Source organism: Ranitomeya variabilis, chromosome 6, assembly GCF_051348905.1.
Source record: "Ranitomeya variabilis isolate aRanVar5 chromosome 6, aRanVar5.hap1, whole genome shotgun sequence".
Taxonomy (NCBI): Eukaryota; Metazoa; Chordata; class Amphibia; order Anura; family Dendrobatidae; genus Ranitomeya; species Ranitomeya variabilis.
Window position 1 is genome coordinate 75,988,558 of NC_135237.1, and position 25,542 is coordinate 76,014,099.

Consider the following 25,542-nt stretch of genomic DNA (forward strand, 5'->3'; position numbering starts at 1 on the left):
CAGTGGTCAGAATTGTAAAAATTGGCCTGGTCATTAACGTGCAAACCACCCTTGGGGGTGAAGGGGTTAAAAAATGGCTTGCGGTCCCCTTCTTTTTTGATAACCAGCCAAAATAAAGCAGACAGCTGGGGGCTAGTATTCTCAGACTTGTAGGTAGCCATGGATATTGCCCCCCCCAGTCTAAAAATTGCAGTGTGCTACCACCCTAGAAAAGGAACATCCATTAGCTGCCTTTGCGTTTATTTCAAAACTTACCATGGGGTTAGTAATGGGACGTCTTATAGACGCCTCTCCATTACTAACCCCTGGGCTTGATGTCATCTGATAATACAAAGGTGACATCAACCCCAACGTTATTACCCCACTTGTCATCCGGACAGGGCAAGTGGGAAGAGTGGCGGCTGAGGGCTCATCCATAATATCTCTGGCCCCTTCCCAGGCTATTAATATCAACCCACATGTTTGTGTCAGCGGCATTTAACACATGCTAACCGGAAGCGCGTCATAAGACCCCACCCTTTGGCGTCCCTGTCACGTGATCGTGGGGTGCCGATGGGTTGTCACAACAGCCGGAGGTCTGCAGGAGACCTAATATGAACCCTGGCCCGTGTTCATCGGAGATTATGTTTTTTGCTACATATAGTGGGCTAAAAAATATACATTTTTAAATTTCCCACTTTTGCCCTATTCAAAATAAAACAATTAAAAAAAAAAATACACATATTTGTTATAGCCGAGTTAAGAAACGCACAAACTATCAAAATATAAAGTAAATTCATCCAATCGGTAAACAACGTAGCGAGAGAAAAAATCAAAACGCCAAAATAACTTTTTTTGGGGTCTCTGCGACATTGCAATATGGATTTTTTTTCACCACTTAAATAAAAAAGAATCAATACATGTTTGGTGTCTGCAAACTCGTAATGACCTGGAGAATCATAACAACAGGTCAGATTTAGCATTTAGTGAACATGGTAAATAAAAAAAAATCCCAATAATTGTAGAATTGTGCTTATTTTTCCAATTTCACTGCACATAGAATTTTTTTTCTAATTTTACAATATGCTATATGGTAAAATCAATGGTCCCGCAAAATACAAACCCCCATATGGCTGTATTGACAGAAAAATAAAAATGTTATGACTCTGGGGAGAAGGGGAGGAAAAAACGAAAGCGCAAAAACAGAACATTGCACGGTCTTGAAGGGGTTACAGTGATGCTCAGGGACTTGAGACTGATCGCCATCTGTAGAATCGGTCATCAATATTAGCTCAGGGGGCATCTACATCCATGCCCATCAGCTATATGAAGACCCCGCAGCTCCACGGAGAGCGCAGCGCCCTCATCATTATCTACGAGACCCCGCTATGTAGGTAAAGTAGCGGCAACTAAGAGCAATAAATAGGAGTGAGCGGGAATACGAGCAGCTGTGACTGCGTGTTATACAGCCGTGCAACCTGCAAGTGCACAGAGATATCACACATTCATCACACAAGTGGCCTGTGCTCCTTCAATGCCAGGGCTGGATAATAAATATCACTAGTCAGGTCCTGCTTACACCTATGCCTGACTCCTGCCCCTATAAACGCTGCACACTTTGCAGTGTAACAGTTATTGATGATACAGTGAAAACCCAGAGGAGAATTAAGAGATCAACCCAAATCACACCTCAAATCTGTGACCCCTAATGTCCGATCACCAGCGCAGCGGCAATCAAATCCCGAGCCAGTAGGTGGCGCCCGTCTACATGCTCTTTATTTACTTGCAACGAACAATTCTGGCCAGTAGATGTCACTGGCAGCACGCCTTGGGTTCTAAATCGAATGCAGTGCTGTTTGCGGCCAGCAGGTGGCGACTCCGATTCATTCGTCTTTTCCTGCAGCTAGATGAAGATGTCAGGTCATATTTTCTACAGGATTGTAAACCGCCGCTTTTTGGGGGGTTTCGTGCTGGGGGCTGCACTGAGCACATCGTCCTGCATAGCCGCGCTGTATTTATATGACCGAAAAAGAGCCGAGCCAGGTGAGACAGACACCCCCCAGCGGACGGTGTGCGCCGTTACCCCTGTGGATGGAGGCCCTGTCATAGACACGTGTGCTGCGGCCCAGCCTGCATCCGGGTCCCTGCTCATGGCATCCGGAGACCTCAGCAGGCACCGAAGGGTTAACACCGAAACTGCAGACACAATGTGTCCGGGCGAAGTCCCCGCTCCGCTCCGCGCTCACGCGTGGGAGTGACTGATCCGGGCAGGATACAGGCTGACTGTCTTTGCCTTACTCCCTATTTCCCAGTGATGTCAGTACGAGCTCCCCTCTCACCCTCTGCCTTCCTGGAGGGCCCCCTTCTGTCAGGACCCTCTTGTATGTGTCAGGTTTTAGAACAGAAGGAAAAAACGCAACATTCACAGCTTGGAGTCAGTGATGAGTGAGCATGCTGGGATAAGGTGTTATCTGGGCATGCTCGAGTGCTAATAGTGTCTTCTGCGTGCTGGGATAAGGTGTTATCTGGGCATGCTCAAAGGGGTTAATAGTGTCTTCTGCGTGCTCGGGTAAGGTGTTATCTGGGCATGCTCAAAGGGGTTAATAGTGTCTTCTGCGTGTTGGGATAAGGTGTTATCTGGGCATGCTCGAGTGTTAATAGTGTCTTCTGCGTGCTGGGATAAGGTGTTATCTGGGCATGCTCGAAGGGGTTAATAGTGTCTTCGGCGTGCTCGAATACTATGTTCCAGTCCCTGCATGTCTCGTGGCTGATCGACAGCAGCAACACATCCAGGGATTGTCTGTAAGTCAGTCCTTACATGTGTTACAGCTGTCGATCAGCCACGAGACATGCAGCCGCAGGGACTGGAACATGGTATTCGAGGACGCCGAAGACACTATTAGCACTCGAGCATGCCCAGATAACACCTTACCCGAGCACGCTCACTCATAACTACTTAGAATTTAATCTGTTCTAAAGTCTGACACGTAACAGGACCCCATAATAATCTCTGGGGTCCCTCTGCCTCCATTTATATCAGATAAGGAACAGGTCAAATTAGTTTTTTTAACAGAGGGCACTTGTCATCTGATTTTGCTGCACAACCCCCGGGCGGCCGGGATCACAGCCGAGTCGTGTACTCTCTGAAACGATAAAGGTCCAGCGGGGACCACAGCAGGGTCATGTGTACTCTCTGAAATGATAAAGGTCCGGCAGGGACCACAGCTGGGTCATGTGTACTCTCTGAAATGATAAAGGCCCGGCAGGGACCACAGCTGGGTCAGATGTACTCTCTGAAATGATAAAGGTCCGGCGGGGACCACAGCTGGGTCATGTGTACTCTCTGAAATTATAAAGGTCCGGCAGGGACCACAGCCGGGTCATGTGTACTCGCCGAAATGATAAAGGTTTGGCGGGGACCACAGCCGGGTCAGGTGTACTCTCTGAAACTATAAAGGTCCGACTGGGATCACAGCCGGGTCAGGTGTACTCTCTGAAATGATAAAGGTCCGGCGGGGACCACAGCCGGGTCAGGTGTACTCTCTGAAATGATAAAGGTCCGGCGGGGACCACAGCCGGAGACCTGACTGGTCCGACACCGCCCCCAGGTGGCTTCTCCTAGCACTGCTGCATGTCATTGACCGCTGTCTCCTTATGTGCAATGTTAGAAGAGATCTGCACATGAGATTTTTGGCCTTTTTTATACAGTTTTTATCTTTTTTTGTCTCTGTAGCTCTGATGTTTGTTAGTGTTTTTACAGGATGAGTTGTATTGTAAAACAGCAATTTGCACCATTGTTTGTTGCATTTTATTTATTCAGTCGTCATGACAGCACTAACGAGAGAGAGGGGATCCGCCCTTCAGGGACAGGAAACCTACAGAGATAAAAGGGCGGCACCTCTCTCCCGCATCAGTTGGTTTCCTGTCCCTGACAGGGGACCCTGCAGAGGCCTTTTTAAGAAAGGCGAAGAAATTGGGACCCAGGTCCGACTCACCGATTCTGGAGGCGGGATGGCCCCTTCCCCGGTGTTGATTGTGACGCTGGAAGTGCCACACCACAGAGGGCTGTGGGGGTAGGCAACAGCACGGCAGGAGCAGCCTTCAGGGGGAGTGCTGGCTCGAGTGGTGTCCCATCGCCAGGTGCAGGTAAGTATTGTGTGGGAGGCCCTCCGATACCCATCTGGTGGCACACATCGCAGCGGCGGTACTTTTGGGGCCGGCACTGTGCGCTGGAGCGTCCCCTCTGCACGGGCGTATTAAGCGGTGCATCACAGCGGCGGTTTCCTGGGTGCCGGCGTCGGGGCTAGAGCTTCCCCTCTACACCGGCATTCTAAGCAGCACGGGCGCTGCGCTCAGCGTCCCGGAAGCAGCGCACCGGAGGTGACGCGCATAAGGGGGCGGTACTTAGTCCGGCAAGAAGCAATGACGCTCGGCGCATGCGCAGTGCGTCTATGGAAGGAAAACATGGCGGCGCCCAGCGTTCTTCCCTGGAAAATCGGCGTGGGGGCGTTTTTCGGTGCGAACTGGCGGCGGTACTTCCGGACTAAAGTTGTGAGTACCATTGGAGGGGAAAGGAGGGGCCTCCCACACACTGGCTGGCACCAGGCAGTTCACCGGGATTGGCCTGCTGTCCCCCATCAGGGGGAGGTACCTTTAGGGGGCCGGCTACTTAAAGATTCATCGATGGCTGCCTCATGCTTCGTATCCATTGTTACAATGGAGTCTCAGGAGCAGGAGCAGTTGCCTTCTGAGCAGCAGCAACCCCTGGAGAAGCCCCATGCAGCAAACACCCAGCGACGTTCTAGTGGCAGTAGTCGTCCTGGAGGTAAAGCTGATCAATCTGCTAAAGCCGGAAAGTCCTCGAGCCGGATGGATATTGCTTCGGTGGAGAGGGTCCCCCCGCAATCTTCGGTACCACTCGGACACTGTAGGGGTAAGTGATCATCGTGAAAGTTCACTTAGTGATTGGTGTCCCTCCTTATTCCCTTTTTTTACATCAGGGAAGAAAGCGGTCCTCTAAATCCAAGCACAAGGAATGTGCAGAATGTGGTATTCCTCTACCTGACGAATACGTTAAAAGACTATGTGGTCCGTGTATCCAACGTCTAATAGCGGAAGAAACACCAGATTTCGCTTCTAGTCTGAGACAGATGGTGAGACAAGAGATTAGGAGCTCTACTAGATCTCAATCTCATAATAGGGGGTCTAAAATAATAGACTCTGGTTCCCCAAGTTCACACGAAAGTGACTTAGGAGATCTGAAGTCAGAAGCCTCTCTCTCATCAGTGTCCTCCTCGGGTTCTGAATATGAACATTCCTGTTTTTCTTTTGACCGCATAGACCGCCTCGTTAAAGCGGTAAATAATACAATTGGTATTGAGCAGACGCCGCCAGAGAAATCCATGCAGGATGTCATGTTCAGAGGTCTGGACCGTAAATCCCGCCGATGCTTTCCGGTGGTGGAGAAAGTCAGCGCCCTAATTTCCAGAGAATGGAAAAAACCGGAAAGAAAAGGTTCTCTTCCTCCATCCTTCAAACGGAAGTATCCGTTCGAGGAATCTGCTTCGGCCACGTGGGATAAAGCCCCGAAGCTTGATGCGGCTGTAGCCAAGGCTTCTAAAAAGTCCTCTCTACCGTTTGAAGATCTGGGGACTTTAAAGGATCCACTGGACAGGAGGGCAGATGTGTTTCTCAAAGGAGCCTGGGAAACTTCAGCAGGGGCTCTCAGACCATCAATCGCTGCCACCTGCACGGCACGCTCCATGATGGTGTGGCTGGATAGCCTGGAGGGTCAGCTGAAGGACAAAACCCCGAGAGATGAAATATTATCCTCCCTCTCTATGATTCAGGGGGCTGCGGCTTACCTTGCTGACGCTTCAGCGGACTCAGTTAAATTGGCGGCTAGGTCGGCCGCGCTCTCTAATTCAGCCCGTAGAGCAATCTGGCTGAAATGTTGGCAAGGAGACATGCAGGCCAGATCTAAATTGTGCAACATCCCGTGCGTGGGAGAACACTTATTCGGTCCGGTTCTGGACGAATTATTAGAGAAAGCGGGAGACAGTAAGAAACGGTTTCCCTACCTGGGTAGGCCTACTTACAGAAGAGGCACTAATAGGAGATGGTTTGATCGAACAAGACCAAATAGAGAAAGATCCAGATATGATGCCAACAAAAAGAAAGGTAGAGGCTACATGTTTAGCTCCTTTAGAGACAACAGGAAGCCACAATGACTGGCGGACCGGGTAGGAGGCAGGCTTCTAGCCTTCTATCCGGCATGGCGTACTATATCCAATAGCCGTGGGTCTTGAACATTGTGGAGTCTGGTTTAAAGTTTGACTTTCGTTTCACTCCTGACGACAAGTTTCTGGTAACACCATTGCGTTCTTCCTCCACAGAACAGCTGGCGTTAGAGACTGAGGTCCAGGAACTCCAACAGAAAGGCGTTTTGGTGGAGGTTCCTGAAACACAGAGGGGTAAAGGATTCTATTCTCCCCTCTTCTTGATTAAAAAGCCAGATAACACTTTTCGCACAATTATAAACCGGAAAGGCCTAAATAGATTTTTGTGGATCCCGTCATTTAAAATGGAGTCGGTCAAGTCTGCAATAAAGTTATTGTTTGGCGGGTGCTTTATGGTCGTCTTGGATCTGAAAGACGCGTATTATCACGTCCCCATACACGTAGACCACCAGTGTTATCTAAGAGTTGCAGTCCTCTTAGGAGAATCAATAAGACACTTCCAATACAGGGCACTCCCCTTTGGTGTTGCGGTGGCCCCTCGGGTATTCACTAAAATAATGGTGGAGGTTATGGCGCATCTTCATGAGCAGGATATTCTCATAGTTCCATATCTCGATGACCTATTAATAATAGGAAACTCCGAATCACACTGCACGTCCCAACTACACAAAGTAATCGCAGCCTTGCAAAGGTTGGGGTGGATAATCAATTTTAAAAAGTCACGGTTGCAGCCTCTAGAGATTCAAGAATTCTTGGGTCTCATATTGGACTCAAGGTTACAAGAATGCCGTCTACCTGACGTTAAGTTGGAAAAGATCCAACGACAGATTCTTGGAGTGATTGCTAATCCAGTTATAACATTGAGGGGAGCAATGTCACTGTTAGGCTCACTCACGTCGTGCATCCCGGCAGTACGATGGGCCCAGTACCACACCAGGGTCCTACAGTGGGAGGTTCTGTACAACACTCGTCGGTTAGAAGGTCACTTGGACAGTTTTCTTTCCTTGTCAATTGCCACTATTCAGTCCTTACGTTGGTGGTTACACGCTCCAAACCTTCGTAAGGGGGTACCCTGGATAAACCACATATCACGAGTATTAACCACAGACGCTAGCCCCACGGGATGGGGGGCACATATGGGCGAGATGTGGGTCCAGGGGGTTTGGTCACCCTCCGAACAGAGTTTGTCATCTAACCTCAAAGAGTTGTTGGCCGTAGAACGAGCTCTGAGATATTTCCTTATATCCTTACAGGACCATCACGTCAGAATATTCTCAGACAATCAGGTAACGGTAGCTTACGTTAACCACCAAGGGGGAACCCGATCCAGGTCCTTAATGGAGGTATCGGGTCGTATCTTACAGATAGCCGAGAATCATCTACGGTCACTAACATCACTGCACATAAAGGGGAAGCACAACGTTGTAGCCGACTTTCTAAGTCGCAGAAAGCTCGGGCAAGGAGAGTGGGTGCTCAATCAGACCATCTTCGATCAGATCACCCATCGTTGGGGATACCCACAAATAGACCTCTTCGCCAACAAAGAAAACAAAAAATGTCGTCGGTTTTGTTCCCTAAATCCCAGAGACAATCCGGTGGCGGTGGACGCTCTCCTGATTCCTTGGCACTTCGAAACAGCCTATGCCTTTCCCCCGTTGAACTTGATCCCGATAGTCCTCAGAAAGATTCGGGAGGACAGAGCTCATGTGATTCTGATAGCGCCATTCTGGCCCAAGAGGCCGTGGTTTCCTTGGTTGAGAAAAATGTCCATTTCTCAACCATGGATTCTCCCAGAACTCCCAGACCTCCTCTCACAGGGTCCGATCTTCCATCCACGAGTGGCCAGTTTACATCTGACGGCGTGGGATTTGAAGGGTCATTATTAAGAAAAAAGGGATTTTCTGAGGGACTTATTAATACCCTATTAAAAAGCAGAAAAAACTCCACTACAAATATTTATGTAAGAATCTGGAGAAAATTCCTTTCAGTCTCAGGATCGGTTATCAGTCAGAAAGCTAGTATTCCAAAGATCTTGGAGTTCCTGCAGAAAGGTCTCGAAATGGGGCTAGCTACAAGCACCCTCAGAGTCCAAGTTTCTGCCTTGGGGGCACTGTATAACTGTGGGTTAGCAAAAAATTATTGGATTGCTCGGTTTATTAAAGCGGCCGCTAGATCAAGACCCATCGTTAAGAATAAACTAGCCCCGTGGGACTTAAACTTAGTCCTCTCAGCGTTAACGGAACCCCCCTTTGAGCCTTTAGAATCTGCGTCTATAAAGATCCTGTCCTTAAAAACTGCTCTTTTGATTGCTCTTACGTCTGCTAGGAGAGTTAGTGATTTGCAGGCCCTCTCTAGACTAACTCCTTATATGCAGATTAGAGAAGATAGAGTAGTATTAAGAACGGATCCCCTCTATCTCCCAAAAGTAGCATCTAGGTTCCACAGACTCCAGGAGATAAATCTCCCTACCTTTTGTCCTAATCCTAAAAACCCAAAGGAACTCAGACTCCATACATTAGATGTCAAAAGATGCCTTCTTAAATATATTTCTTTAACAGATCCCTGGAAAAAAGACAATTCCCTGTTTATATCCTATCAGGGAGTCAAAAAAGGGTTTAGAGTGTCCAAAAACACCTTGAGTAGATGGATTAGGGAGGCAATTTCTCTGGCTTATTCAGCAGGTGGCCTAGAAGTCCCGGAAGGCGTAAAGGCTCATTCCACTCGTGCCATGGCATCTTCCTGGGCAGAGAGATCGGAGGTGTCAATTGAGGACATATGTAAGGCGGCCACATGGTCATCTCCGTCTACTTTCTTGAATCATTATAGATTAGATCTTGGTAGCTCCAATGATCTCACATTTGGTAGAAGGGTGCTGGAAGCAGTAATCCCACCCTAATACTCTTTTCTCTGTAATTCTCTCGTTAGTGCTGTCATGACGACTGAATAAATACTCAAGCTACTTACCAGGTAGCGGTGTTTTTCAGGAGTCCATGACAGCACTCCTATATTCCCTCCCTTTCTACTGGTATGGGTTTCATCACGATAAGTATATTCTAATGTAGGTTAATTTTCTACAAAATTTAGTCACAAGGTGAAATGTGTTAAGATATTTATGTGTTACTAATCAATGGAGGTCCTCTCATGCTCTGTAATCCAACTGATGCGGGAGAGAGGTGCCGCCCTTTTATCTCTGTAGGTTTCCTGTCCCTGAAGGGCGGATCCCCTCTCTCTCGTTAGTGCTGTCATGGACTCCTGAAAAACACCGCTACCTGGTAAGTAGCTTGAGTATATTTCTGCCTCCAGCAGTTCTCACAGATAGTATTTGGGTCAGAAGGATTGCAGAGATTACAAAAACCTTCTACTCGCCTCTCGTGCCGGCGTCGTTCCCGCGGTGTCGGCACTCGCTGTCCTGGGACTCCCGTGCGGTGTGACACGTGACCTCGGCGCCCAATCAGCGCTGGCATCAGTGTCCCCGCCTTCATACGAATTGTGCATGTAAAGGAAGTCCGGGCTGCGGCTGATCTCTTACTTCCTCTTTATGCTCAATTAGTGCGGAGACAGTGACGCCAGCCCTGATTGGGTGCCGAGGTCACATGTCACCACACCGCCCAAGAGCCCCAGGACCGCAAGTGCCGACACCACTGGAATGATGCCGGCACGGGAGGCGAGTATAAGCTTTTTTGTCTTATTGGGGTGAAGTGTGGGGTATGAGAAGGGGGTGTGCTAGTAAGGCACAATTTCTTTAAATGAAATGTGGCATTACTGGTGTGAGACATGTGATGACTGACAGTCTGCTCTCCTGATCCACAAGTCTCACACTGGTAATACTCCTTTCATTTCCAATAGTCTCTGGAGGCAGATTCTCAGGGAGATCTATGTCTGGCCCATAGATCTTAACAGCTCATTTATATATTAAGACAAATGTAGATTTCTAGGTAATAAGACTTGAAGATGTCACGGTATCATTTTATTCATATTTTTTTTTTACCTGCCTGACCATATAGATGGCTTAGGAGGGTTGATCCTACTGAACCAGATATAATGTTAATATTAACCTTTTTATTCCCAGAACCAGTACAGAAGTCTCCATTGGAGGAGTTTGGATTCCCGCAGAGTGGAGAGGAGGTCAGGCAATATATCGGTCATGCTTTATCTTATGATCAAGCAAAGAAGACCCCACGTTGGGTCATTGAGCATCTTACAAAAGAGAAAATAGTTGGTGAGTGAAAGGGGTATTCATTCCATTACCTAAATTCATGGCTCGTCACTAAGTTTGCACATGATTTTATGAATGTTGGGGCTGAGAATGCAGAGGTGGCAGTGGTCATTCAGGACAGCATTGACTTCACGTCATCCGTGCATTGTGGGGCAATAGGAGAACATAAAGCAAGGTGTCATCATCTTAATAGGTGAAAATTGTATTTGTCAAAACAAGCAACTTTGCAATTTACTTCTTAAATATCCTTTCTGTTCTCAAGAACTGAGGGATTTTAATGCTGTTGTTTACTGATCACTGCCAAGACACAAGCTGGTCTATTAGGTGGCTGGTCTCCTAGGTGAGGAGCACAGTGGGCCGCACGGTGGCTCATTGGTTAGCACTGTTGCTTTGCAGCGCTGGGACCCAGGGTTCAAATCCCACCAAGGACAACATATGCAAGGAGACTGTATGTTTTCCCCATGTTTGCGTGGGTTTCCTCCGGGTTCTCCCGTTTCCTCCCACACTCCAAAGACATACTGATAGGGAATGTAGATTGTGAGCCCCAATGGGGACAGCGATAATGATGTGTGTAAAGCGCTGTGGAATTAATGGCGCTATATAAGCAAAAGCAAAATATTAATTAGTAATTGTTTACAAGTTCTTGGCTATACAGGATGTAAACGCTGGCCAGATCGCGAGCAAGAGCTGCCTCACATAACAGCATACTGCACACTCAGTTCTGGTGACCTGTGTAAACATGCTGCTGCCTTTCCTAGTGTAACACCCCAGGTAACCTGTTGTTACAGTGATGTTGCCTTCCCTTCGGGGAGGGTGATGTCATGCCTGGAGGCAAGGAGGATTCCCTTTAACAGATAATACACCTACATGCAAGACATTCTGAATCCAGGCCAGAAGGGGGAGCTCTGAACCCGGATTCAGGGGAGCTTCCCGAGATACATATATATTCTGGTCTGGAGGAGGAGTTAGTGAGTTGTTAAGAGGATTTGGAGGAGAGAGGAGTGTGAGCAGAGAGTGGGGCCGTGCAGCCACATCTGTGCTGCGGCTCCAGGATAGAAGAGAACCAGACGGGTTGCAGTGATAGCAAGTGTCTGAGGGGAGAAGCAAAGGAGAATCAAGGAGTTCGGAGGAGAACTGTGACCGGTCACCCTCTGAGCTGAAGCGCAGGAACCGGGCACCGGGAGCCTGAGGCTGTGTCGTACTTCAGGTCCCACAGCAGACCCGGAAGGACAGAAGATTGTAAGTCGTCTGTCCGCACCCACACCCGAAGGTGCAGCAGTACACAGAGAGCCCGGGTCGTGATAGAGACCCTGTAAAACGGCTCGCACTTCCCACCGTACAGGTTACTGTCCCAGGACAGGAGATAGAGGACCTTGTAAGGGTGCCACAGGCGGCAAGGACCTCACAAAAAAGCGCTAGAATGAAGGCTTACAGAGCTCACCTGGAAGAGGGATCCACCATTGCCTCCAGGCTGAACGGGCCACACCAACACCTGTTGCTGGTACCCTGTACTGTGGCTTATTACAACCAGTAAACCAGGTAAAGAAACTGTAACCCTGTGTCCTCCGTTTATTTCCGGCACCACACCATTCTTGCCCAAACACACCGGGAGCCCTGGGGACCCAGCTTCACCTGTGGGAAGCGTTACCATCTTTGCTGCAGTACCATCGCCCCAGAGGACCCTTTTAAGCAGCATCGGTCAGCCTTGACCGAGTACCACAGGTGGTGTCACAAACTTTTATTACTTTACAAATCTGACTATCCCTTTTACTTGGGCGCCCAGGGCCATGGACCAGGTCGCTGCCACCGTGACTACCCCTTTAATAACAACCTGACCCGGTACCGAGTACCCCACGGCCCTGGCGGGCGTTCCACTATTATCCGACTTCCTGCTCGCTGGGAGATGTGCACTCCTGAAGACGGAGAGTGGGACAACCCCCTTTATTTAGCACTGAATCCCCTCTGTTCTCAGGAATGGTGGGGTTCCCAGAGGTCTAACAATATGCCAGGACTTATAGGGTCACAATTATCCATTTTTAGTGCTTTTACTCATCTCATTTTTGATGTATTTAGTATTTTTTATGGCAATTCACCACTTACATCAGACACATTGTTGTAGTGAATTTTTTTTTTTTATTCCCATGCAATAAAAAAAAGTTTTCAATCCTATTCTATTTGTTTCTGATTTGACTCGGTTTTCACTTAGTGACTTCAATGTTGGGAAAACTGTAACATTAAACATTTGTCTAGAGCGGTTACATTACAGAGCACCGTTCACCAGTCTGAGGCTGCCCTTTTTATTTAGGAGAACAGCGGGCACCATTCAACTGAGTTTTTTTTTTTTTTTTTAATTTTAAACAACCTAATATCAAAAAAGTGTCCCTAATACCAACCTAAAAGACCCAACTTTGTAGCGTAAGTCAGGTTCTAACTTGCATGGCATGCAGAATCCCACAGTGTGAGACCTCGGAAGTTGTCGTGAAATCTCACGTTGGATCCAAACCAGAGCTGCCCCCTCCGGTACGTAGCAGTTACCAGTCAGTGACATCATTAGAGCGGTTAGTAAATGATGTGTCTGCTCTGGTTGAGATCACGGCCTCGTACTTTACTGTGATGGAGGCCGCGGAGGGTTGTTGGATCCCGCTCTGCATGTCGGGATCTCACAACCTGGAAGTTCGGACCTGATTTTTTTGCCAGACAGTCCGGTTGTTTAGCCTGTGATTAGGGACACTGCTGGACGTCTTTCTTAATAAGTTATCATTTGTAAAACCGTCGGTCTGTGGCTGCTCTCTTTTTTCTTACATCATAAGTGCAGGTGATAGGTCGTCATTAAGCAAAGCTGCAGCTTGTCCTGAGGCCAAGTTCACACGTTGCAGATTTGTGGTTTAGTGGTTTAGTCTGCAGCAGTTTAGGAGACTTTAATATCCCATTCACACATTGCTAAAAAAATGAAAGTATGGTGCAGACATCAAATCTGCAGCGTGCTCGTTATAGTGCAGATTTTCATTGTGGATTTCGCCCTATTCAATGCTTAGTAATGGAGTAGGGTGGAACCCACGAGCAAGAAATGCCGGATCTGTCGGTGGATCCATTATGGATTTGTTGTGGATTTGTGACCAAATACGTAGTGGAAATGATCAGCAAGGTGTGAACCTGGCCTATATATTTGTTTTTTATTGTCATAGTCCCTATTAGTGTTGAGCAATACCGTCCGATACTTGAAAGTATCGGTATCGGAAAGTATCGGCCGATACCGGCAAAGTATCGGATCCAATCCGATACCCGATACCAATACAAGTCAATGGGACTCAAGTATCGGACGGTATTCCTGATGGTTCCCAGGGTCTGAAGGAGAGGAAACTCTCCTTCAGGCCCTGGGAACCATATTAATGTGTAAAAGAAAGAATTAAAATAAAAAATATTGCTGTACTCACCTCTCCGAGGGAACCGGCAGCGTTGTTTGCTTAAAATTCGCGCTTTTCTTTCCTTACGTGAAGTCCCGGCTTTGTGATTGGTTGCGTCGCAGTCACATGGGCGACGCAACCAATCACAGCAAGCCGTGACGTAATTTCAGGCCCTTAAGGATTTTAAAATTACGTCCCGGCTTTGTGATTGGTTGCGTCGCAGTCACATGGGCGACGCAACCAATCACAAGCCGTGACGTCACGGGAGGCTGGACACGCGCGCATTTTAAAATGCGCGCTTGTCCAGCCTCCCGTGACGTCCCGGCTTGTGATTGGTTGCGTCGCGGTCAACCAATCACAAGCCGGGAGGCTGGACACGCGCGCATTTTAAAATGTGCGCGTGTCCAGCCTCCCGGCTTGTGATTGGTTGACCGCGATGCAACCAATCACAAGCCGGGACGTCACGGGAGGCTGGACAAGCGCGCATTTTAAAATGTGCGCGTGTCCAGCCTCCCGGCTTGTGATTGGTTGACCGCGATGCAACCAATCACAAGCCGGGACGTCACGGGAGGCTGGACAAGCGCGCATTTTAAAATGCGCGCGTGTCCAGCCTCCCGTGACGTCACGGCTTGTGATTGGTTGCGTCGCCCATGTGACTGCGACGCAACCAATCACAAAGCCGGGACGTAATTTTAAAATCCTTAAGGGCCTGAAATTACGTCACGGCTTGCTGTGATTGGTTGCGTCGCCCATGTGACTGCGACACAACCAATCACAAAGCCGGGACGTAATTTTAAAATCCTTAAGGACCTGAAATTACGTCACGGCTTGCTGTGATTGGTTGCGTCGCCCATGTGACTGCGACGCAACCAATCACAAGCCGGGACTTCACGTAAAGGAAAGAAAAGCGCGAATTTTAAACAAAGAACGCTGCCGCTTCCCTCGGTAAGGTGCAGGCTGCGTCGGAGAGGTGAGTATAGCAATATTTTTTATTTTAATTCTCTCTTTTACACATTTTTACATTAATGTTGTTTCGATACCGATACCCGATACCACAAAAGTATCGGATCTCGGTATCGGAATGCTCAATACTAGTCCCTATGTATAGATTCTCCAAACTGTTCTCCTCAATCTTCAAAAAGTCCGTCAGCAGTATCTGTCCCTCCATGTCGGGAAAGGGCAGGGGGAGCAGAAGGAAGCTGGATCTACAAACTTGGGAGGTATTGATAGATATCAGCAGAGAGATGGAATAAGACCTAACATGCAGATTAGACACAAAATATCTGGCTGTACGAGATCTAAGGCCAGACCGGCCGTGGGTCTAATGGCCGAACTCAACAGTTTCCTAGACATATGAGGCTTTTGAGTTTGGGTCAGGAGACATGCTGCCGGTCCTGGCATGGTGGTCCGTACTCGGACCGTGAATGTTGGATGCGAGCACATCGGATGCTATATGCTAATGATCCTCGGCTCCTGCTGTGGTGCGAGCGTACTCCGATCCTCTCGCACGTAGAAATCGGAGCACAACTGCGTAGGAGACAGAGAAAGTAGTTTCTCCATCTCCTCTGCTGCCGACATCGACAGGAATCGCACTGCACTCGGATGTCACCCAAGTGCGTGCAATCTGAATTTGCCATGCAATCGCAGCAGGCTGCCATTTTTTTTTTTCCTGTTCCATCGCGATCCGATCGGCACTGGATAAAAAAATGCCATTGATAATGAAGCATAGGATTACATTTAGTATGAATGCAATCCGATTTTTTTTAATTTTTTTAATTGCATTCATTGGATTGCATTTCTTCGATTGGATCGCAAGTGGGAGCGAGCCCTAATGGTCATATACAGCTGCCAATGGATAGATTTAAAGGGCCCCTCTTTGTCTTGGGACTGTAAACAGCAGGAAGGCTCAGTATAAATATAGATGCCCCCTAATTCAGGGTGTGCTGTGCTTTATTTTGTATGTCTAGGTTTAGGACATGTGTTTTTTTATCCTTTCCTTAGGCATTGCTGACCGGAAACACTGCCGATTTAAACCGGATCCAAACATTCCACAATTATTTAGTGCCAGCAATGAAGACTATTTACGTAGCGGGTGGTCCCGGGGTCACATGGCGCCAGCGGGGGACAGTAAATATTCTACAGTAAGAATCTGTTTTCTGCTTATCTGAAAAAGAAAATCTCTAAAAATGTTTTTTTTTTTCCTTTTATCTTTGTAGTTGCATAAAAATATGGAGTATATAAAGTTCATTACTATGACTTGTCATAAAACTTTAGGGTATGTGCACACGTTATGTGGTGCAGAAATTTCTGTATCATTTTGGTATCTCTTGGCAGGAAAAACAGCATGTAACTGACGTGTTTTTGCCCTATTTTTTTAGTGCGTTTTTTGTGCAGATTTTTTTCCCATTCATTAGTATGAGTGAAATCTGCACCAAATCTGCAAGTCACAAATAAGTAACGTGTGCTGAGACTTCAGGATTCTCATTCACTTTATGACAAATCTGCGCAGAAAAAAAAGCAGCAAATCTGCAGCGTGTGCACAGGCCCTTGCCGTTTCTACTAATCCCGTTTTACGTCTACAGGAGGCCATGGCGGAAACATTTTATCTGTCAAACATTGTGCCCCAAAACTATGAAAACAACGCCGGCTTCTGGAATCGGTAAGGTCCATGGTCAACAGGGATTTACTTTATTGTAAATGCAGATACAGTCCTGCCTCAGGATACAAAGATTAAAGGGGTTGTGTTCTAGCGGTTATGTGACATAACAATCGGCTCCAGCCTTCACCGTGGCATCAGACAAAATGGTTTCATCTGACTGAAGGCTGCAGCTGATCACTCTGTCTGCAACGCTCCTGTCACAACAATGTCATCTGTCAAAAGACTCAGGGTAATTCCAGCTATTTTTTGTTAAATAATCTCCATCCAACAAGTGTGTGTAAATATATATGAATATCATTTTTTGTAAAAAAAAAAAAAAAAACAATCTTTGGCTCTCTAGCATTTAACAAGGGGCTGTTCAGTAATGGAGAACCCTTTTAACATTTAGTGGTCTTCCTGGACCACTGCAACTTGAACCCACATTGAGCCTTCAATGTCACTGATAGACATGGCTGCCTTATAGAACCTTCCTACATTATGGTAAAGCATGGCACTATGTTCTCTTTACTTGTCCCAGGATGAGACGTTTTATTTTTCTGGTGCCCTATGTACTGTACAGGGTCCTGAAGAAGCTCCTCTCCCCTTCAGAGAAAGTGATTTGCAGCTTTCTGTGAATTGTGGACTGTGTGTAAGAACTTGTTTTACTTCTATTTGTTTTTGGTTTTTTTTTGTTTTTTTTATGGCCTGTTCAATTTTTTTTTCTTCTTCTTAAAAAAATCATAGACCGCCTAGACCCGAACCATTCACCAGAAGCTCCCATGCAATGACTGACACAACAACCGTCAAGTTGAAACTCCTTAATTTTCTTTTAACATCAGTAAACAAAACTTGGTTTTCTTTTTTGGCAGGGGTCGGTCACAGCTTTAAACATACGGCCCAAGGGGCCTATAAACTTACCATGAAGCACTCTGTCCCCTGGGGGCAAGATTGCCTTCGAAAGGATACTTGGGGAGGGTCCCATACTGGGAGAGGGGAGCACACCACACACACACACACACACACACACACACACACACACACACACACACACACACACACACACACACACACACACACGTTAACCCCAGCATGACCAGAACTGGCCCAGCGGTCGGGTGCATTGGCAGATATAGTCGAAGTGCCCCACAAACTGGTTATCCTAAAACCCAACTGTGCACTCACCAGCCCATGGCTTTCTGGCTCCTGCTTACCGGAACCATTTTGCCCATATTATTTTGTTCCCTGCTGCCGGAAATCCCATAAGAGTCTAATCCCTGTGGCAGGGAACAAAACAATATAGGCAGAATGGTTCCGTTAAGCAGGAGGCAGAATGGTTCCGGTAAGCAGGAGCTGGAGAGACATGTGCGGGCACATGCGCAGTTAGGTTTTAGGCTTGGCCTGCAGTAGTGCAGAGCAAAGTGCAGCTGCGCGATCCGACAATGTTCCTGCTCAGGCGCAAGAGTTCATTCAGTTATGTGGATGACTTCGAACGCGTCATCCACATCAGTCAAAGCTGGAGGATGGCTTTTAGCAGGGGAGAGGAGGGTCAGGAGCTGCTGCAATGACACCTTGCACCAGATCGTCCGAATTTGTATTCCTCACTGGAGCACTTCAGAAGGTTTTTTTTGGAGATATAAGGGGGAGTCAGGACATAATGTACAACTGTCTGTAATGCAGCACAGGCGCTGAGGAAGGTGGTGGTATACCGCTGACCTATAGTTTCCCTCTGGCATCACTGTGTAGAGTACTACATTTTCAGGATCGGTGATGGTCCCATATTTCAGACTTCCACTGATCATGAAGTAAAATGCCATCACTTCATGAGGTGGGAATGCCCCATTGAATAAATGTCATTATTCACCGTGATTTTGTACTCTGTCCTGGATGGTAACCTATTTGTATGGTGGCATCTCTCAGCAGGACTACTACATATCTAGGTCAGTTTCCTATTCACAAGTCTAGGAGAAGCGTATCTGGAGCTTCAGACACAGATATGTAGAAATATCTCCACAGAATAACATAACCGAGGGCAGTTTGAGGCGGACATGTTCTCCAGGGATAGTCATCAGCCAGGCCATTGCATGTAGTCAGATCAGTCCTACAATGGAGTAATGGCAGCTCATTTCACTCATCACTTGAAATCTTTATCCAGGTTTGAAATGTATTGTCGAGACCTGACACAGAGATTCGATGATGTCTGGATTGTGAGCGGCCCTCTGCCGTTACCCGTGCAGAATGAGGATGGCAAGAAAAGTGTCAGTTATCAGGTGAGCCACTGTTTACCACCACATGTTCATGATGTGACTTCACAGATGTCCGCCCGGCCGCCGTGGTCCAGAAAACAATGAGCACCTTCAGTCTGGTTGGACTTTGCTTTCTGCTCCTGCCTGATTGTGTTGAGAAGCGTTCAGTCGTGAAATGAAGTTCCTCTTATCGGCAGCCTCCGATCCACTTAATTTCTTAGTTGAGGGCGAAAGACACCGCACATTCTCATTAAGAGCTACCTATTTGCTCAGTAAGCAGGGGGTGATTATAATTTGATAAATTCAGAATTTCAATGAGGAGCTATGGGCATAATATGCAATTAAAAGGCTTTGTGGGGCAGCGAATGGCATATTTTCAGCACCTCCATGGCATCATTGGCATCACGGGTGATTCTGAGCAAATATTCTTTGCCATTTTCTCATTTGTGATTTATTTAATAGATGACTTTTATTCCTAAATATATAAGAACTTTCTCCCTTTTCCACTTTGGACTACCCATTTTAGTAGAAGTGTCCCCTTAATATGTATAACCCTCAACAACATAAGTTCTCCCACGCTGTACGGAAATCGTGTCGGTCCGGTCTGATGGACCTGGTTTTGGGCCTCTCCATCTCTTTCCCCGGCTGCTGCTCGTCGTTCTTCTTTAAAGGGAACCTGTTACCCCCAAAATCGATGGTGAGGTAAGCTCCCAGTCATCAGGGGCTTATCTACAGCATTCTGTAATGCTGTAGATAAGCCGCCGATGTTACCTGAAAGGAGAAAAAGACGTTAGATTATACTCACCCAGGGGCGGTCCTGCTCCGATGGGTGTCTCAGGTCCGCTCCGGCGCCTCCTATCTTCATTCCATGACGTCCTCTTCTGGTCTTCACGCCGCAGCTCCGGCGCAGGCATACTTTGTCTGCCCTGTTGAGGGCAGAGCAAAGTACTGCAGTGCGCAGGCGCCGGAAAGGTCAGAGAGGCCCGGCGCCTGCGCACTACAGTACTTTGCTCTGCCCTCAACAGGGCAGACAAAGTACGCCTGCGCCGGAGCTGCGGCGTGAAGACCAGAAGAGGACGTCATGGAATGAAGATAGGAGGCGCCGGAGCGGACCTGAGACGCCCATCGGACCGGACCGCAGCGGGTCCGTCCCTGGGTGAGTATAATCTAACCTCTTTTTCTCCTCTTTCAGGTTACATCGGGGGCTTATCTGCAGTATTACAGAATGCTGTAGATAAGCCCCTGATGACGGTGAGCTTACCTCATCATCGATTTTGGGGGTGACAGGTTCCCTTTAATTGACGTGGATGACTGCTCGATGCATCCACATTGCCGGACGAAATCTTGATGCGAGGTGTCATCCGTGTCAATTAAAGGAGGAAGGCGGCGAGCAACCGCCCGGGGGGGGAAGGAATTGAGGTGCCCAAAACCACAGCCATCAGACTGGCCCAACCCGATTTCCATACAACGCGGGAGAATTTAACCCCTTAATGACAGCCAATACGTCTTTTAACTGACCTGAGATATAAGAGAATAGCATCCCCCAACAGGTGACAATCCAGCAGCTGTCGGCTGTACACTATAGCTGACAACTTGCTGCAATAGCCACGATCAGTGTTTGCACCGTCCAAATCTGTTTAACCCCTTAGTTGCTGCTGTCAATAGTGACTACATCATATAAATGGTTAACAGAGTGTGGGGGGTTTCCTCTTTATCCCAGTTGGTGCCCTCAGATCAAGATTGTATGGTCCTGATGTTTGCGATGGCAATTCACGACCAAATAGCGGCCTTAAAGTCTGACGGCTGTTGTAACCTGTTCATAAGTTAGCGGCATTTAGGTGGTAAAAATTTTCATTTCTGTCATGCCACTTTGCATTAATTCCAGAAAATCACCTGAAGGGTTAATACCTGACAGCAGTTTTCAATTTGACAGGGGGTGCTGTTTTTAAAATAGTATCACTTTTGGGGTTTTTCCAATATATAGGACCCCCCAAATGCACTTCAAACATGGATAGGTGCCTAAAAAAATAAATTTTGGAAATTTCGTTGAAAAAAAATGAAAAATGACTGCTACATTTTTAAACCTCCTAAAACGCTAATAAAATAAAATAACGTTTTACAAATGGTGCTGATGTAAAGTAGAGATGAGGGAAATGTTATTTATGAATGTGTTTCTATGGTATGACTATCTGGATTAAAGAGATGATCATTCAAAGTTTAAAAATTGCTAATTTTTTAACATTTTTCTCAAATTTCTGATATGTTTTGTGTTTTGTTTTTTTAAACTTACCACTATCATAAAGTATAATGTGTCACGAAAAAAAAATTTCAAAATCACTGGGATTTTTTGAAGCGTTCCAGCGTTATTACCACAAAGTGACACTGGTCAGATTTAAAAAATTTGGCTCCGTCACTAAGGGGTTAAAGGTTTTTTGGAGTATACAAGGGGTTATACAGGGTGGAGCGCGGTAATTTGCTGATTTGGGAATGAAATAAAAAAATTATGATCATTAGAAAAATTTATTTTATATTTTAATTATACTGAACAGTAATGGAATTTTTAAATTACATGGTTTTAAATAGTGTATCTGGCAAATGTCGACCTTCGCTATCCACACACTGCTGCATACGTTTTCTGAAGTTTTCATGAACTCTAACAAGCATGTCCACTGGTATTCTGCCAATTTCAGCTTCAATATTGTTCCTTAGGTCTTCCAAGGTGTTGGGACGGTTGATATACACCTTAGACTTCAGGTAACCCCAAAGGAAAAAATCGCATGGGGCTAAATCTGGTGAGCGTGCTGGCCAGTTCACATCTCCCCTCAAAGAGATAAGCCGTCCAGGAAACATTTGCCTCAAACAATTCATGGTAACCCTCGCTGTGTGTGCAGTGGCACCATCCTGTTGGAACCATGTATCCTCTAGTTCCATTGCCTCAAGAGCCGGCTGAAAATAATCCTGTATCATAGACAAGTACCGTTCGGAGTTCACAGTTATGGCACGACCGTTATCCTGAAAAAAGTAAAGACCAATGATGCCTACTCGTGATATGGCGCACCACACAGTGACGCGGTCCGAATGCAGAGGTCTCTCGTGAACTTCTCTGGGGTTTGTTTCACTCCAGTAACGCATATTTTGTTTGTTTACATACCCACTGAGGTGAAAATGTGCCTCATCAGAAAAAAACACAATTGCGTCACGGGGTATCGTTGCTAACATGTCTTCACAAGAGGTCCGCCGTGTCAAATAGTCCCGTGCTGACAATTGTTGGACCACGCACATTTTATACGGGTGAAAATTCAGTTCATCATGAAGAATCCGGTGGAGAGAACGTCTTGAAATGCCAAGAGCAAATGATTGCTTCCGAGCAGAGCGTTTCGGAGATTGCAGTACTGCTGCTCTAACTCTCTCGATGTTTTGTGGTGTTGTAATCCTTCTCTCAGGTCCCCTTCGTACACATGACACATTCCCTGCTGTTCTGAATGCATTCACCCAATTTACAATTGATTGCCGTCCAGGAACACGTCCGCGTGGAGGAACAGCGAATTGTAAACGAAAAGCACGCTGCACTGCAATGATCGAGTGGGCATTTGAAAAATACGCTTCAACACAAAATGACCTCTCCTCACGTGTCCACTGCATGATGGCAACTGAAAGGCAGAGGAATACAAATCTCCCATCAGCCACTGTAAGCCACACCCACTCTCCCCTCTCTTCGACCGACAGTGCCGCCACAGCATGCAGTGCAAAAAAGCAAATTACCGCGCTCCACCCTGTATAAGCATTTATGGAATGCAGCACAGGCACTGAATAAGATCATAGTTTTAGCTGTTATAGGACAACTGGTGACCGGTTCCCTTTCTGTTGCCACAGACCTGACATTAGGCGGTTGACGACTAGGTTAGTAAGAATGAATACACCTAGTTGATGGCACTTTAACATATTTTTTTAGGGGAAAACAATCTAATCTAAAAAGGTTTGCTGATTTTATATTTATTACATTAATGCAGTCCCCCCCCCTTCCTGGGACCCAATTGCCAGATAAACAAGTCACAATGAAATAAGTGGGCTAAAGATTTTAAGTATTGGGGGCAAGTTGGTTCCCCAGGAATAGAGATGTACACCACAGCTGCTCTTTGCTATTTGATGGCATGTTAATATTCGTTTTTTAAATCTTACAAGCCCCTAAAGTTTAAACTGTAAAAGTGAAGATGGGTGGGATGTGTGAGGGGTGGCATGGAAGTCTCAAGGTAGGTGCACAGAGGCCTACTGCAATTTGTGGTGTTGCACTGTGATCTTCTTGGAGTAATGAAGATGTTCTTGCTCGTTCTTTATTTCAGGTTATTGGCAGTGATGATGTAGCCGTGCCCACACATCTGTACAAGGTGATCCTCGCCAGGAGGAAGCCCTCTGATGAAACTCTAGCTGAAGGAGCTTTTATTGTTCCCAACGTCCCCATCAGCTTTCAGCATCAGTTGCCAGAATTTCAGGTCCCTCTTGAGACACTTGAGAAATGGTCTGGTCTTGTGTTCTTCCCTCAAGTGGACAAATCGAAAGAAGTGAAGAACATTTGTGAGGAGGACACCTGTAAGCTTATTGAGCTAGAAGAGTTCAAACTCTACATTGCAGGACGGAGCATGAAGAATGCAAGAAGCCTCCAGAAAGTGGAGAAGATTATGTTAGAATTGCGTGAGGCCAACATAAAGCCGGACCAGTATCTGTTAGAACTTTATGAACAGAAGAAGAATGAACTGGAGTCCAGTGAGACCATAGCTGTACGAGAAGGAAGGAAAGGGTGACATGCCTTAGCGGCATGTTACAGGGCCCATAATCAAATGGAACCAAGTTCTATGTTTCTTTGCTCAGGAATCTGTAAAAGTGACCTTAAATAAGGGCAAATCCGTTTAAATTAGGACTTTTGTAAAGTACTTAAAAAAAAAAAAAAAAAAAGAGGGGAATAAAGCATACAAAACATGTTACATTTGTCATTATTCAGTGGGTCGGTCCGTGAGCTGGACCAAGAAGGCTTTCATGACTCGCTTCTGGACTCATGAAGGGGGAGAAATCTTGCTGCCGGCTGAGTGTTCGCTTTGTGAGGCCACAACTATTGATACCAGGCCATTATTACCAACTCATCAGGGATTATTAGATTATTTTTTTTTATTGCCAAAGGGTGGAAATACATCTATATTTAAATTATCAGGATTTTGCTATGTAATCTGAAGACAGTATGAGGTAGGTGTTAAAATGGCTAATTCAGCGATGTGTCACTTATCAGGCTGTGTGCTGCTGTTTACTTATAATGAAGGTTTTTATCATCAGGACTTTATCACTGCACAGACTGCAGCAGCAGGTCACACCAAGTCCTGTGATAAGCAGCTCACTGTCTATATACAGTATACATAGCTGTGATGTGGGCCGGGGCAGCTTTTCAGCTCTGCTGCATACTGCATCTAAGAACTCTTGATTGTGTCACATTTGCCACAGTAAACTAAGTGATATATCACTGGAATCGATGTCTTTTCCTACATTTTGCTGCTCTCAGATGAGGTAACAAAAACTTGGTAACGGATTCCCTTTGATGTTAGGTTTACACCATGTTCATTATACATTATTCTTGCATTTGGCACATACCTCCAAATATGTCTGCCTACATTCTTACGACTTATCCATAGGAACCTCTTCATGTAATGGAGACCAACCAGAGCGTAATTTGGTGTACTTTGGGCCAGTATATACTGTGGGGAATATAAGTATTTGATACACTGCCGATTTAGCAAGTTTTCCCATCTACAAACAATGGATAGGTCTGTAATTTTTATCATAGGTACACTTCAACTGTAAGAGACAGAATCTAAAAAAAAAAATAATTCAGAAATCACATTGTATGATTTTTACATAATCGGTTTGGATTTTATGGCATGAAATAAGTATTTAATATAATAGAAAAATAGAACTTAATATTTGGTACAGAAACCTTTGTTTGCATTTACAAAGGTCAGACGTTTCCTGTAATTCTTGGCCAAATTTGCACACACTGCAACAAGGATTTTGGCCCACTCCTCCATACAGATCTTCTCCAGATCTTTCAGGTTTTGGGACAGTAGCTAAACAACATTGAGTTTCAGCTCCCTCCAAAGATTTTCTATTGGGTTCAGGTCTGTAGACTGGCTAGACCACTCCAGGACCTTGAAATGCTTCTTATGGAGCCACTCCTTAGTGGCCCTGGCTGTGTGTTTCAGGTCATTGTCATGCCGGAAGACCCAGTCACGATCCATCTTCAATGCTTTTACTGAGCGAAGGATTTTGTTGGCCAAATCTCAAAATACATGACCCCATCCATCCTTCCTTCAATACAGTGCAGTCGTCCTGTCTCCTTCGGAGAAAAGCACCCCGAAATATGATGTTTCTCCCACCATGATTCACAGTTGTGACGGTGTTCTTGGGGTTGTATTCATCCTACTTCATTCTCCAAACACAGCGAGTGGAGTTGATAACAAAAATTTCTATTTTGGTCTCATCTGACCACCTGACCTTTTCCCATGCCTCCTCTGGATCATCCAGATGGTCATTTGCGAACTTCAAATGTGCTTCAACATGTGCTGATGTGAGCAGGGGGAGCTTGTGTGCCCCGCAGGATTTTTATCCATGACTGTGTAGTGTTACTAATGGTAATGTTTGAGACAGCTCTCTTCAGGTAATTGACCAGGTCCTCCTGTGTAGGTCATGAATCAGCTCAGAACTTTCTCAGAAACACCCTTACTTCATGAGGAGAGATCCTGCATGGAGCCCCAGACCGAGGAAGACTGACAGTTTTTTGTTT

At 46.3% G+C, this 25,542-nt stretch overlaps 1 protein-coding gene across 1 annotated transcript; it reads left to right on the forward strand.

The window, feature by feature from the left end:
• Positions 1-1,831: 1,831 nt before the first annotated feature.
• Positions 1,832-24,526, forward strand: EXOG (exo/endonuclease G). Its single transcript, XM_077268672.1, has 6 exons — positions 1,832-2,022; positions 10,288-10,437; positions 15,840-15,979; positions 16,421-16,497; positions 18,629-18,743; positions 23,060-24,526. Exons 1-6 carry the CDS (start codon positions 1,887-1,889, stop codon positions 23,516-23,518), a joined length of 1,077 nt encoding a protein of 358 aa, XP_077124787.1. The 5' UTR covers positions 1,832-1,886; the 3' UTR covers positions 23,519-24,526.
• The last annotated feature ends 1,016 nt before the right edge of the window (positions 24,527-25,542 follow it).

What these genes read in the sequence shown, in the direction of transcription:
- EXOG (XM_077268672.1), top strand. Translation starts at nt 1,887, where the DNA reads ATGAAGATGTCAGGTCATATTTTCTACAGGATTGTAAACCGCCGCTTT. An exon ending in GGGACAGTAAATATTCTACA is followed by an intron (nt 15,980 to 16,420) that starts GTAAGAATCTGT and finishes TTACGTCTACAG; the next exon opens with GAGGCCATGGCGGAAACATT. An exon ending in AGAAAAGTGTCAGTTATCAG is followed by an intron (nt 18,744 to 23,059) that starts GTGAGCCACTGT and finishes TCTTTATTTCAG; the next exon opens with GTTATTGGCAGTGATGATGT.